The 15287-nt window shown below is 24.2% G+C and overlaps 1 protein-coding gene and 2 non-coding genes across 3 annotated transcripts in view; all 3 read left to right on the top strand.

Annotated features, from left to right (window-relative positions):
- Positions 1-8342, top strand: part of LOC132922781 (la-related protein 4) — a 35698-nt gene extending 27356 nt beyond the window's left edge. The window contains 12 exon segments of the mRNA XM_060986476.1: positions 4156-4200; positions 4202-4351; positions 4353-4454; positions 4539-4679; positions 4681-4718; positions 4805-5024; positions 5026-5069; positions 5202-5402; positions 6455-6659; positions 6727-7098; positions 7100-7154; positions 8198-8342. Coding sequence (XP_060842459.1) covers positions 4156-4200; positions 4202-4351; positions 4353-4454; positions 4539-4679; positions 4681-4718; positions 4805-5024; positions 5026-5069; positions 5202-5402; positions 6455-6659; positions 6727-7098; positions 7100-7154; positions 8198-8313 — 1689 coding nt within the window. The 3' untranslated portion in view covers positions 8314-8342.
- Positions 2252-2328, top strand: LOC132923564 (small nucleolar RNA Z195/SNORD33/SNORD32 family). Its single transcript, XR_009661218.1, has one exon. It is a non-coding gene; the product is annotated as a small nucleolar RNA Z195/SNORD33/SNORD32 family (small nucleolar RNA).
- Positions 2439-2515, top strand: LOC132923565 (small nucleolar RNA Z195/SNORD33/SNORD32 family). The gene has a single exon (XR_009661219.1). It is a non-coding gene; the product is annotated as a small nucleolar RNA Z195/SNORD33/SNORD32 family (small nucleolar RNA).
- Positions 8343-15287: the final 6945 nt, after the last annotated feature.

Genomic DNA, 15287 nt, shown 5'->3' with positions numbered 1-15287 from the left:
AATTAATGAATTTTGTTGATTGTTTATTACATGCACTACCAACTGAAGTATTATTTTGAATTTGTAATTGATATTCTTTTGTAAATTGTCAGGGTAATTTAGAAAGTACATCTATTTATTAAAAGTAATTTCACTCTTATGATGATATTTTATCACAATTAATGAATTTTGTTGATTGTTTATTACATGCACTACCAACTGAAGTATTATTTTGAACATATTTATGTTTTTTGAAAATTGTTAGGATAGCTTTTAAATTGTTTTTATTTAAAAAATATAATTTCACTCTTATGATGATATTTTATCACAATTAATGAATTTTATTGATTGTTTATTACATGCACTACCAACTGAAGTATTATTTTGAACATATTTGTTTTTGAAAATTGTTAGGATAGTTTTTAAATCGTTTTTATTTAAAAAATATAATTTTATGCTTATGATGATATTTCATCACAATTAATGAATTTTGTTGATTGTTTATTACATGCACTACCAACTGAAGTATTATTTTGAACATATTTATGTTTTTTGAAAATTGTTAGGATAGCTTTTAAATTGTTTTTATTTAAAAAATATAATTTTATGCTTATGATGATATTTTATCACAATTAATGAATTTTGTTGATTGTTTATTACATGCACTACCAACTGAAGTATTATTTTGAACATATTTATGTTTTTTGAAAATTGTTAGGATAGCTTTTAAATTGTTTTTATTTAAAAAAAAAAATTTCATGCTTATGATGATATTTTATCACAATTAATGAATTTTATTGATTGTTTATTACATGCACTACCAACTGAAGTATTATTTTGAACATATTTATGTTTTTTGAAAATTGTTAGGATAGCTTTTAAATTGTTTTTATTTAAAAAATATAATTTCACTCTTATGATGATATTTTATCACAATTAATGAATTATTTTATTGATTGTTTATTACATGCACTACCAACTGAAGTATTATTTTGAACATATTTGTTTTTGAAAATTGTTAGGATAGTTTTTAAATCGTTTTTTATTTAAAAAATATAATTTTATGCTTATGATGATATTTCATCACAATTAATGAATTTTGTTGATTGTTTATTACATGCACTACCAACTGAAGTATTATTTTGAACATATTTATGTTTTTTGAAAATTGTTAGGATAGCTTTTAAATTGTTTTTATTTAAAAAATATAATTTTATGCTTATGATGATATTTTATCACAATTAATGAATTTTGTTGATTGTTTATTACATGCACTACCAACTGAAGTATTATTTTGAACATATTTATGTTTTTTGAAAATTGTTAGGATAGCTTTTAAATTGTTTTTATTTAAAAAAAAAAATTTCATGCTTATGATGATATTTTATCACAATTAATGAATTTTATTGATTGTTTATTACATGCACTACCAACTGAAGTATTATTTTGAACATATTTATGTTTTTTGAAAATTGTTAGGATAGCTTTTAAATTGTTTTTATTTAAAAAATATAATTTCACTCTTATGATGATATTTTATCACAATTAATGAATTTTATTGATTGTTTATTACATGCACTACCAACTGAAGTATTATTTTGAACATATTTGTTTTTGAAAATTGTTAGGATAGTTTTTAAATCGTTTTTATTTAAAAAATATAATTTTATGCTTATGATGATATTTTATCACAATTAATGAATTTTGTTGATTGTTTATTACATGCACTACCAACTGAAGTATTATTTTGAACATATTTATGTTTTTTGAAAATTGTTAGGATAGCTTTTAAATTGTTTTTATTTAAAAAATATAATTTTATGCTTATGATGATATTTTATCACAATTAATGAATTTTGTTGATTGTTTATTACATGCACTACCAACTGAAGTATTATTTTGAACATATTTATGTTTTTTGAAAATTGTTAGGATAGCTTTTAAATTGTTTTTATTTAAAAAAAAAAATTTCATGCTTATGATGATATTTTATCACAATTAATGAATTTTATTGATTGTTTATTACATGCACTACCAACTGAAGTATTATTTTGAACATATTTATGTTTTTTGAAAATTGTTAGGATAGCTTTTAAATTGTTTTTATTTAAAAAATATAATTTCACTCTTATGATGATATTTTATCACAATTAATGAATTTTATTGATTGTTTATTACATGCACTACCAACTGAAGTATTATTTTGAACATATTTGTTTTTGAAAATTGTTAGGATAGTTTTTAAATTGTTTTTATTTAAAAAATATAATTTTATGCTTATGATGATATTTTATCACAATTAATGAATTTTGTTGATTGTTTATTACATGCACTACCAACTGAAGCATTATTTATATGAATTAATATTTATAGCTTTATAAGTAATAAACAATTTTAGTTTGTTACTTTTTTTTGTTATTGTATTTTTTACTTAACTTAAATATTCTATACCTAATTGATTTACTAATGATGATAAATAATCACATTTCATGATCTTAAATGATTATTCATTACATGCACTACCAACTGAAGTAATATTTATTATTTTTAATTTATATTTATTTACATGTTTGTTATTATAATATACATTATTTAAAAAGAGCTTTTCTTAACTTTATTATAGGAGCAATAATTTAATGTTATTGATCATTACTTTTCACATTAATTAGTTTTGTTGATTTTTTATTACATGTACTACCAACTGATGTATTTTTTTGATTTTGAATTAATTTTTTGAAAATTGTGAGGAAAATTTCAAAGTTAAATTTATTTAAGGAAATAAATGCTTATGATGATAATTTATTACATATAATGAATTTTAGTGATTGTTTATTACATGCACTACCAACTGAAGCAATATTTCTATAATTTTTAAGTTTTCCTTATATATAGTTTTTATGTCAGTTCTATAAAAAAATTTATGAATAATCAAGTTATTGTTATATTCATACTTATATTGCTGTTAATTGATTACTTATAATTGAATTTCATTGATTGTTAATTACATACACTATCAACTGAAACTGTATTTTTTACTTTATTAATAATATAATTTTAACCGTATTTTCACATCAGTTAAATTTCAGTTAAGAAGTTATTAATGATTAAGTACTAGATTATTTTGTGATTACTGAGATGTTTTTATTCTGACTATTTTGTCTTAACAGGATTATTTACTTGAACTTGAAATTTTCAATGTTAAAATAATATATACCTTATAGAATTTACAGTGTATTTCCTTGTAAAGTTAACACAAAATATTTTAGTTTAGTGACCTCAAATTGATTTTGAAGGTTTTGGGAAGAGATGAAGACTACAGAAATATACTTAATTTTAATGTTTCTGTTTGTGTGCAATGTGTAATATAACTTCTATATTTTTTAAATAGCAACCAGGGTTTTTAATACCAAATTCAGCAGATAGAACTTTTTAAACTCATTTTGACCTCACAACCATTGCTCAAAAATCAAAATTTACTGATTGACAACAAGCTAATGTTTTAATTTAAATCATTAAATTTTTCAACAATTATCCTAGAGCTGGTGGTTTGCGATACTATTGATTTTGTTATTAACTAAAATACCGTAAACCCGGTATTGACCGAAAATACCACCCATCAGTATCAAGTATCATGGTATGTTGTTGACTTTAATTTTCAACAAAAATAACTGTTTTTAGTACTTCCATTGAATATTTTATTGTTATAATATTATTGTATTACCTTAGTCGTATTTTGTTATTATTACATTTCAAATACAAGTGTTTTTCAAGATATATATATTTATGTTAATAATCATAGTTAAATAAAAAGTTGATTTGTACATATACATGTTTTATGCTTTTTAGATTACTTAAGTTACAGTAATTACCAAAAATACCTTGTAACCGGTAATACAGGTGGTTAATTCTTCGAGCTATGGTTGGAAGGTAAAAACAGCTGTTTTAAAAAAAGTGTAAATTTTATTGCGCAAGTATTTCTGTATTGTATTCCCAATCCCTTCCCGAAAACCTTATCAATCTAAAGTCACAGGACTAAAATATTTTGTGTTATCTCTAAAAGGAAACACTGTATATTACTAAATAATATAAATAATTAATATTATATACATTTTAAAATGTTTCTTATTAAACTGTATGATTTAGAATATAAATGATTCATTTTTAAATGTAATTTAGGGTCGACCAATTATGGCACGTATCAAAGCAAAACCAATGAATCGCAATGGCTGCACCAATATCTCCTGGTGCTGTTGCTGGAATTCCTGGTATAAAAACAGTAAATGGTTTTAGAACTCCGCCAATGCAAGCTCAACCAATCAACCCATACATAGATCAAGGCCCAGGTGTCACACAATCTGGACCTCCTGCTCCACCCCCCACATCATCCTCAAGCTGCCAGATTGTTTTATACAAATGGAGGACCAGCTCAATATGCTCCAGTCAATTATGCTGCTGCTAATCTACAAGTATAGTAAGTATATAAAATTATTTTTCTAGAGATATATTAATATTTTTGAATAATTTTTGATTAGAATATTATGTTGAATATTATTAATAAGTTACAGCAGCAGCAACAGTCACCATATTATCCTACAAATATGATTCAACATTGGGCTCATCCTGCAACAGGTGCCTATTATACTACAGATCTTAGTGGTATATTTTCTGTGAATGGATTGGCTCCTCAAGGAGCTTTTTCTAAAACCTCAGAATTCAAGATATAATGTTTCACGTGCACCGTAAGTAGTATAATACTATAACAATAAATTAGTTTTATAATTTTTTTGTTTTTGCAATTTTGATAAATTTAACATGTTTCAAATAGTGGTCGTACCAATGGAAAAATGCGTCATAATTCTGTTAGTGGTAGTGAATATTACCGAAGTTCAGCTTCGGATAGTGGTTTACCATCTCGTCCTGGTAGTTACACGTCAAATGGAAGTCTAACTAAGTCATCTAGTAGTAGTGGATCATTGCATATTTCTAATGCAACCAGAAACTGTGTCGACAATCAAGATTCTACTGTAGTTGATAGACAGTCAAGTGGGAACAATCAACATCCCAAAAGATCCTACAACATTGCCACCAAGGTATTTTATATTCTTTTATTATTGATTTGACATTGTATTTTTATTTATCAAAGTAGACAATTCTATTAATTAGATTTTTAAGCTTTATTTTCAATTAATTTTTAATTTTACTTAAATTTGTGTCTCATATAGATATAGGCGAAGGAAGAAAGATGAGGAAATAGGGCCAGAAGTAGTAACCACAGGTACTATACCTCAGCTGCCAACTGGTAGTTTTGATTTAGCTGCTGATGCGTTCCCTCCGTTACCACCTCAAGTTGTGTCAATACCACACCAGTCACCAACTTCATTGCCCCATGACCAGTTGTCACCCCGTAATCACATTGATCCTAGGTAATTATTAAAACTTTTGATTGAAGATCTAAATCATTTTATTTTTTTAATGATAAACTGTAATATTTTTTCTTTAAAATAGATTGTTTTGTAGTTTGGCAAAACTCAAAACATTGTAAATTTATATAAGAACCTGATTTTGGGTTGTACATCTATTTATATATATATATATATATATATATACTTAGTAACTTCTGTTCTAATCAATATTTAAAAAAAAATTCTTTTAAATATAGTTCAGACACTTGCGCTTTATTTTAATTTTATTATTTTTAATAACGAAAATAAAAAACTTAAAAATTGATAAAATAAAAATATTCAAAATAACCAATTTGTAAATCTGATTTTTATTATTATTATGTTAGAAACATTATAATATCAAAAAATATTTTATATTAACATTTTGAAATAGGGTGCATGTTAAAATCTAACTATTTTTTTATTGTTGTATTACATAAACTAGATCATAATTTACTTAACGAGAATATTGATATTTAAAAAAAATTGTAAAAAATCAGCCACTTGACTTAAATAAATATTTTTACCATCTAATTTTTTTTTAAATGAGGTACAAAATTACTGTTTTGAATATTTTGGAAATTTTTTGTATCAATTTTTAAGTTTTTATTTTTGGTTTTAAAAAATAAAAAAATGTTATGCAAGTGTCCAATGAATTATATTTAAAAAACATTTTTTTTAAATATTGATTATAATGAAAATATTTCATTTGTCAGATCTAAGTAGGACACTCCGTATATGTATTTATATTTTATTATTTGATCAATTTTGTTACAGAACCATTACAAATATTAATATTATTTTATGTTTAATTAAGGGTTTTTTAATTTTAAGTGAAATAACTTATTTATATTAATTTTTTTTCTCTATTCATCAGTAATAACTTTCAAAAATAAAGAACTAAAAGTATTATTATAAATTTCAAATTTGTAATACAACCGGATATGAGTGAATTTTGATTTTGTTTGACTATTGTGTTTTTTGTTATGTATACTGTTATTTATACATTATTAATTATTATTTATAATATATAGGATTACTGTAATTTCATCTTCGAGTATGTCAGCAGTTCTGCCTGAACCCTCTGTATCTAAGACTGATGATAAGGACCTAACTGTGAATTCAGAGAGTCTACCAAATGGTTTACAAACAGTGCCTCCTATTGGGTCTATACCTGTGACTGCAATCATTGATGATGTATCAAATATGTCTATGAGCTCTATTAATTTGCACCCAAAGGTATTTGTTAAGCATATGATTGTATTAATATATTAATAATAGATTAAAATAATTTATTTTTTATTAGGTTCAAGATATTGTTACGACTTCGAATTCTATAATAAATCCTACAGATAAGACTGTAATGCCAGCGAAATCTGACATGCCACCTACTATGCCTAAAGCCAATGGTACATCTCTTAATACTAAACCAACTGTATCAAATCATAAGGCTGCTTTGCCATCACAATGTGCTTGTGTCATACCACAACCACCTGTTACAATATCTGCAGATATGGCTAACAACAATCCCGTTCTTAATGGAAATGGTTCTCCAAATATTGGTCATAAACTAAGTTATGCACAAGTAGCACAGCATCACAAAGAAAGGAATGAGAGCCACATTCCTACCATTATTACGTTTGGGCAATCTCCTATTGTAGAAGAAGAAAAAAAAAGAAGATACTACCATACCTATTGTGATACCCCAATCTAAACAATCAAACGTTACAGCAGGTATAGTTGCAGCTTTTTTAATATAATTTTGTTTGAAATTAAGTCTTAAATTTAAAGTTTTATAATAATATAATATTTCTATCTATAAAAGCTTATTATGATGTGTATATCACAAAGTGACACGCACAACTGTTCAAAAAAAGATAAATAGGAATTTTTTAGGTATAACGAGAAAAAATAGCTCATCATATTAATTGTTATACAAATTGTTTACCATTTATTCTTTTTTTATTATTAATATAGTTATTTTTTAGCTTTTATTAGTGATAGGAATAATTGAGTGATTGCAATATTGAGATATTATAACGATCGAGAGATTTGCTCAAAACAACTTCTTGGTCAATTTAGTATTTCATTACACTCAGCACAACTCATATTATTCAATACTCGGTAGATAATTAGCTCTTAAATTAATGAGTATTATTAGTTTTATTTGTTCAACAATTTATTTTAATATAATATCAAAAAATAAAAAATAAAAAATAAAATAATGTACCTACCTATGAATGATATGAATTATTTGAATACAAATACTTCGAAAGTATGAGTGAGAAGTGTGAAAAAGTAATTGAATAGGATAGGTAAGATAGGTTATTAATCTTATTAGGTATATTTATAATAATCTAGTTATTACTAATTTGTATTTCAATATTTTATGTTATAGACATTGGTCAGTTTAATTTCGAGAGAATCACTCAATGAGTCAATTCATTTGATTATTTTAGCTAATTTTGATACCGAAAAAATCACTCGAGAATTTTCAAACCTATCAAATTATTCGATAAAATTATACAGTCAAATATTTCGAGTAATTTCTCTGGATTATTCCTATCAGTAGCTTTTATAATAAATTTGATTATTAAGTGGGAATTTAAAACTATTTCCAATACAGTTATTATAATTGATTAATTATATGTTATCTGCGTAAATAGATTTATTAAGTAATTACTAATTAGTCATCAAATTGAAATGGTTATAATTCTTCTAGTAATGTAGTGTATAGTAGTTGTTATTTTATATTGATTTGATTATGAACATTTCAGATGGTCTTCTAACAAATCGGTCTGGTAAAGGACACAAAACAGCAAATAGTGAACGGGGAACAATTCCCAGGAAAGAAAGATCGTCAAAATTCAATCGTACCAAGTCTCCTAAGTAAAATGTATATAAGGCCTGAGTATTAGTTAGTTGTAACTCAACTTATAAAAAACGGTTCTGTAAGTATTAAAATTATTTTTTACCATCTCAATATTAAGTTTTAAAACAGAATATTCTAACACTTAAACTTAGCTTGTATGTTCCATCAGTAGATGGTTTTTTTTCTTAAAAAAATCATCCAAAATATCATAAATTCTTTCAGCACTTGCACTTCTTGTAAAAATAATGTGTGATAAGACGTTTATAAATAAAATTAATTTTATGTGAAGTGTACATATTTATACCCATAATATCAATTAATACATTTTTATTATTATTTTAGTAACAGCCTAATTTCTATGCTATGTAAATTTATTGTAATTAACTTAGCTTAAAAGCACAAGGTCATCTATGGTTAATTTTTCAGTATAAAAACAATGCACTACAAGTATGGCAAATAAGTGGAAGGAACCGGACAGTATCGACACACAAATTGTAACATTGTTTTATGCTTAAATTGATAGGCTGAAAACAACAGTGATAGATAAATATATCCCCGTCCTACTGTCATTATATTCTATTCAATTTGTCCAAATTATTATGTTTATTGTTAGTTTTTTTTTTACATAAGTTTAATACCTTATGATTGTTTCCTTTTATGAAAAAAAAAAATGCATAAAACAAAACAACCTTGAAACAAAACTCTCCTATTTAGATATATTATATTCATATATACTTATGTTTATGTATATATTAAAAGATTTAAATAACATAACTGTGATAAAAAATTATACATTAACATGCATTAGTTTATATTTATATATGTATATATATATATTTATATTTATATTTATATATGTATATATATATTTATAAATATTTGAATTATTTGTAATCATAATTTGCATTGACATAGTATAATTATGAATTACTTTGAATATTAACAAGTAACTTCTATGTTTCAACTTAATTATCAATAATTTCTAATGTTATTACATTTTAGTAAGCTTGCAATATTCTTACCTCAAGTTTTCAGTTTCATTGATATTTATTTTTTGACATTATTTAATAATTGTTATTATAAGTGCTTATACATTTTTTTTATATGTATAAAAAAAAACTGTGAGTATTGACTGAATGGATTTGAACAAAATGTAAAAGCTTGAAGTAATTTATGAGGAGGTGTTTGATTTTTTTATGTTTGCTTATCACAGTGTTGTTATATATTTCATTAATTGTTTAGTTCAGATGATTTTTAAATTACAAAATGCTTATAAACTGGTATATTTCTATTTATACTTATAAGCAATGTTGTTTTGTTTTGTCTTTAATTTTAACAGTATCATGCAAGTAATTTTATGAACATTAAAATGTATGCAATATTATTTGTATTTTACGCTAAATTATATTAATTTTTATTGATTGTATTATTTTAGATGAAAGTGTTAAATTATCCCATGAAACGATATGATACATTTGTCATCCACATCTGTTATTCGACCAATTTTATTTATTTATTATGTTTTTTTTTTTTTACATTCTTATTTAACTTTTTTTTTTAGTTTAATTTTTACTGATATTCATATAAAAATATATATTACGTATTTAAAATCAGAGTGGAAGTGTTCTAGTTGTATGTTATAGCAGAACAATGTTACAATGGTTTATGGTTAAACATATAAGTAAACATCAGTTTTTATTTTATTTTTTTAGAAGAAAAATTTAATTTATAATTTTATACCACTTACATGTCTTCTGATAATGTTCCCAAATTTAAATGAAAGATGAAATAATAGAAAAAAAATTATATATATTAAAAACTAAGTTATAGTTAGTAGACTAGATTTTTTTTTTTTTAATTTTTACTACGGCCATGATTGCAAATGGTCAACAATACATTTAATAAATTGAATTCAAATGTATAGAATATAGTTAATCTATTATAATATGATGTAGTTAAATGTAAATTATTTGATGAGTGTTATCTGTTTGGGGTTTTTCGCCTTATTTTATCCTATAATTTTATCATTATAACTTAACACAATACATTTTGCTATCAAGCAAAAAGTTAAAAATTAACATCAGAACAAAACATTGTTTATCTAAATGCTAGGTGAATAATTCCAAAATAGTTAAATTTAAATTTTTACTTAGTTGGTTTTGCTCAAATTACACAAATACTTATAGCAAATGTATTAATCTCAATTTAACATTATTTTAATAATTATTCTCAGAAAAAAAAATTCCTTCTGAATTTATTTCAAAGTGACATGTTCAACAAGTTCATACCTACTTTATTTGATTTCTTTTTGCTACCAACTTTTTTTGGACATTCATCAAATCTTACATTTTTGTTTTGGGATAATTTAAAAACTGTATACTGGTCTTATGATAATACATTTTTTCATAACAATATATTATCTAAGATAAATCTCTTCAAATCAAAAATATATTGCATAATTTGCCTTTTTAGTTACCATAATATTTGTCATTTGAATTTGCTAACATTTAAACATAATTTAAAAATTAAAATATTATCAATAAATTGAATATAAAATTATCTGGTGTAAATATTATATGTATGCTCTTAATTTAATTGCCACTGAATTCTCTATTAATTTTCATTTTTGGATGAAAAAATTAAAAACAAAAATTTATTATTATTATTATTATTATTATTATTAATTTATTATTATTTTGTTTATTGTTACATAGTGGTTGATACATTCGCCAATGTATTGTAATGGCCATATATGTGTTATGTTTGTTGTTTATTGTTTTAAAAATAGAGTAGGTATATGGCTTAAATAAAATATATAATATAACAAAATAAGAAAATAAGAAAAAAAAAGCTCATAATGGAAGCCCCATTAAGTATTGTTTGTTTGTTTTATCTTTTTTGTTTTTAGTTGTTTAATTATTTTGGGTTATATTGTGTTATTTGTAATTTTCATTTTGAATGTCTCGATATTGGATATTATTAAAATTTTACATTTCAAGAACATTTTAAAATGTAATTAGTTGGAAGGATACTGGGATGACATTTTTTCTTTTGACAAAATGTATATTTTTTTATTAATCATGTACATACTTGTTATTTTTTTTTTAAATACCTAAATAGCTAAATAATTAACACATACATATTTAAGTGGAATTAGGAAATAATTTCCCTTAGTACTAGTCATGGGAGGCTAATATTGATAAATATATAATATATTTATACATAACATGTCTATACAATGTGTGTTAGCTTATGGTTTAATTTATTAACTGATTTTCCAATCATTAATTATCTGATTTTTAATCTGACTTTAATAAAAAAAAAATTGTGTAAGATATTATTGAATATGATTGCAAACCTGCTTTTTGAACATAATTAACCATGTACCTAGTAATATAAAATTAATACAAAATGTATATATCTTATTAAGTATAAATAACTGCCTTGGTAATTAAATGTATATTTTATTAGTCATGTGACTGAAAAATATTACATTTGAGTCTTTATCATTACAATTAATAAATATTAATACAAGCGCACAGTGTTTCAAAATTACATTATTTCAAATATTTCTTGGAAGTTATTGTGGTGAAGGGTTTGCTTGATTGGAAAATTAGAAATTCTTTGTAACCTAATGGCTATCATTAAATATTTTTTTTTGACCATGTCCTGACACAATTCGTATATGAAAATATGTATTAATGTATATTTCTTCCAAGTTGAAGGAAACAAAAAAAATATATATATATATTGCAATTAAAAATATAAAAACAAAAAAAAATCGATTCGTTTCTTTATAATACTTTTTAATTTTAATTAATTGACAGGTTACAACAGATTGAAAATTTAATTTTTGTTTTGTTAAATTTATATTCCTTAGGTGTCAAATGTATATTCTTTTGTAGTCATTGAATTATTTGCAAAAATAAATGAATATTGAAGCTCAATAGTATTAAATTATTATTTCTATTACTTGCCTTGATGACTTGTTTTGAAATCATTTAGTTCCATTATTTGTTGTAAATGTTTTGTTTTATAATTTAAGTCAAATTTACTAATATATATTCAATTTATATATAAATAAATAATAATTTTTAAAAGTATACTCTTTGTTATCATTATATTATGGTAATCAAAAATATTAATTCCCAAGGTAGACTACTTCATTAATAATATTTAAGCCTATGGTGCATGCATCATAAACCTAGTATATATTTCATAAAATTGTTTTCATTTTTGTTTTAGCATATTATCATTATAAACGACTTTTGACATTACCTATTTAGTATTTATGTAGGCCTTCCAGGTTTTTATATTTTTAGAGTTTACAGCCAGCCCTAGTATTCCATATTGTTAGATATAATATTATCCATGATATTATTATAACCCCCCCCCTGTCAGATTTCCACCAACCTGTACTGTTGTGCCTAATTCCACTGTTTTTGTTACAATATTTTATAATAATAATAATCTTATAAAAACTGAGTGTTTATTGATCATAATATATATTATTAATAAATTGTTACATGTGAATTCAAACGGTAACACGATGTACAGTTATTATAATAATTATAATTTCAAATCGCATTAACGTTTGAAACCAGTTGACTGATCCATTTATTTCTGTTTTAATCGAAAACTATTTTAACTTATTTATATTTATATTTTTTAAAAATTCGTAAAAACTATTATTATACTGATAATTATAATAATATGAATATTTAAAAAAGAATAAACGTGGTTATGTAATTGTTAAGGTGTAAATAATAATATGTTCTTTCAAACTGGATTTCATGACCATCTAGTAAGAAAATAAAATATACTAATAATTAAAGCTTTATTTAGTTGTGTTTTCTCCTTTTAAAATTGTGTGCGGTTTGTCCTAAAGGATAACGTACAAATTTATGTGTTTAATGTTCATGGAGTCTTGTTTGATTTGGAATTTTTGTGATATTTGATTATTAATCTTATAAATACATACATTATATATAAAGAAAAATAAATAGCAGACCTTGTTTTATTGTATTTTATCATAGATATGTATAACAATTATATGGTAATTGTACAATAATATGTTTTTATATTTTTTTCACCCAAACAGGTTATCCTATTTCCTGAGTAATATTTACCTATACTACCAATACAACCTGAAAATCTCAAACTTAACCTGACCAATATTCTTTACCAGATTATTGTTAAATTGCAGTTATTATGCTATAATAAATACATACAATTTATATTTTTTTCGTTATAAAAATGAATTAATTTCATAATTTCTAGGAAATGGAACTTTTATTGTAGTTTCAAAGATAAACACGAGTATTTGTAAATTTATTTATTTATTTATTTTTACAATACGGGACGAACCCTTTAATACATGAATATAATAGTATAATAATAATAGTTTTAAAAGTTTAGGAAACGAGGCTCAAATTTAGAGAGAGAATGAAGGGTCAGTGTTGGCAATGCGCATAAGACGGATGATCGGTGAGTTAAGATAGTAGTTTGAGGAAGAGAAAGGTATATTAAATGGAACAGATGATCGTGTACGGCGGGAGGGGACATTAAATGAAACACGGGATAGTGATTCAGGACTGTCAATTTTAGATGAAAGAAGATTAGATAGAAATGTCAAGTTAGCTGAATGACGACGATCGGCGAGGCTTTCCAAGGAAAAGAGGCGTTGGATTGGCGTGTAATCGTGAGGTGAACAGACTACATTTAATTTGTAAGCAGCTTGACGGAGGAATTTTCTTTGAACCCTTTCTATCATACTACGTGCGGAAGCAGTGGATGGGTCCCAGAGGACGGAACCATACTCAAGGATGGGACGGACTAGGGAGCAGAAAAGAGTTTTTAGAGGGGAGAGCAAGTGAAAGTCTGAAGAGACACGGTTTATGAAACCTAGTAGTTTAAGAACTTTACAACATATTATCTGAATGTGCATATTAGGGCACAGGTTCCGTGTGAGAGTAAATCCTAAATCCTTTACATAATTATTACAAGTTGTTAAGGCGGTATTGTTTACGGAGTAAGTATGCTCGATTACAGCATTAATATGACAAATTTATTATTTATTTCATAATTATTAATTACAGATCAACGTTTAAACCAAGACATAGAATAAAAACGTAATCACTAATCTCAACTGTAAATACTATAGCTACTACTAATTGTATGATAATTAAATTAATGGAATTTAAAAATTAAAAAAAAAGTGCGAGTAATTGGTCTGCAGCCTGTGTCAGCCATTATTTCAATAAATATATGTTTTTTTATATTGCTATTAGAGTTATTACTCTTCAGAGTGAATTGATTTAATTTTTTTTAGAGAACATTTCATAAACATTGTGATAATAATATATAGGTAATATACATATTTCTTTAATTTTATGGTTTCATTATGAATTACTTATGAGTTAAGAGAAGTATTTTAAACTATAAATGCACAAAAAAAACGTTGGACTATTTTTCTAATATTATTATATTATATAGAATTTATCCAGTCCTTGAATTGGGAAAAATGAAGTAAAGGAGCTCAATCCAACTATTTAAAAACTGTGTTTCAAGTGCACAATTACTTAACTCGGATCCGTGAGGGGATTTTATCACTTTTCAGCTACACAGAAATTTTAATTCAAATTATAATATATTTTGATGGTAATACCTACGTTCTACATGTTACAGTAGAAAATAAAAAAATTGACAATTATTGTTTTTTGTATTGACAGTAAAATTCGTTAATTAATTGACATAAATTGAAATTCACATTTTAATAAAAAAATATATTGGATATCAGTTTGTGCCGTCCTCCCGTTCCAGTGAAAAAAAAATATAGTGGTACGGTGTCTCCTTACGCACCCCCCCCCCCCTTATTCGAGCACTGGATAGCTATCTTGTATTAAAGTTTTAAGAATTAAATGTCGGCAAATAATTCCTATGGACATTTATAGAAAAAAACTAATAATATATTAACATATCTATAAATAGCTCAA

The sequence above is a fragment of the Rhopalosiphum padi genome, chromosome 2 (genome assembly GCF_020882245.1).
Source record: "Rhopalosiphum padi isolate XX-2018 chromosome 2, ASM2088224v1, whole genome shotgun sequence".
NCBI lineage: Eukaryota > Metazoa > Arthropoda > Insecta > Hemiptera > Aphididae > Rhopalosiphum > Rhopalosiphum padi.
This window is presented reverse-complemented; position numbering and strand designations above follow the sequence as displayed.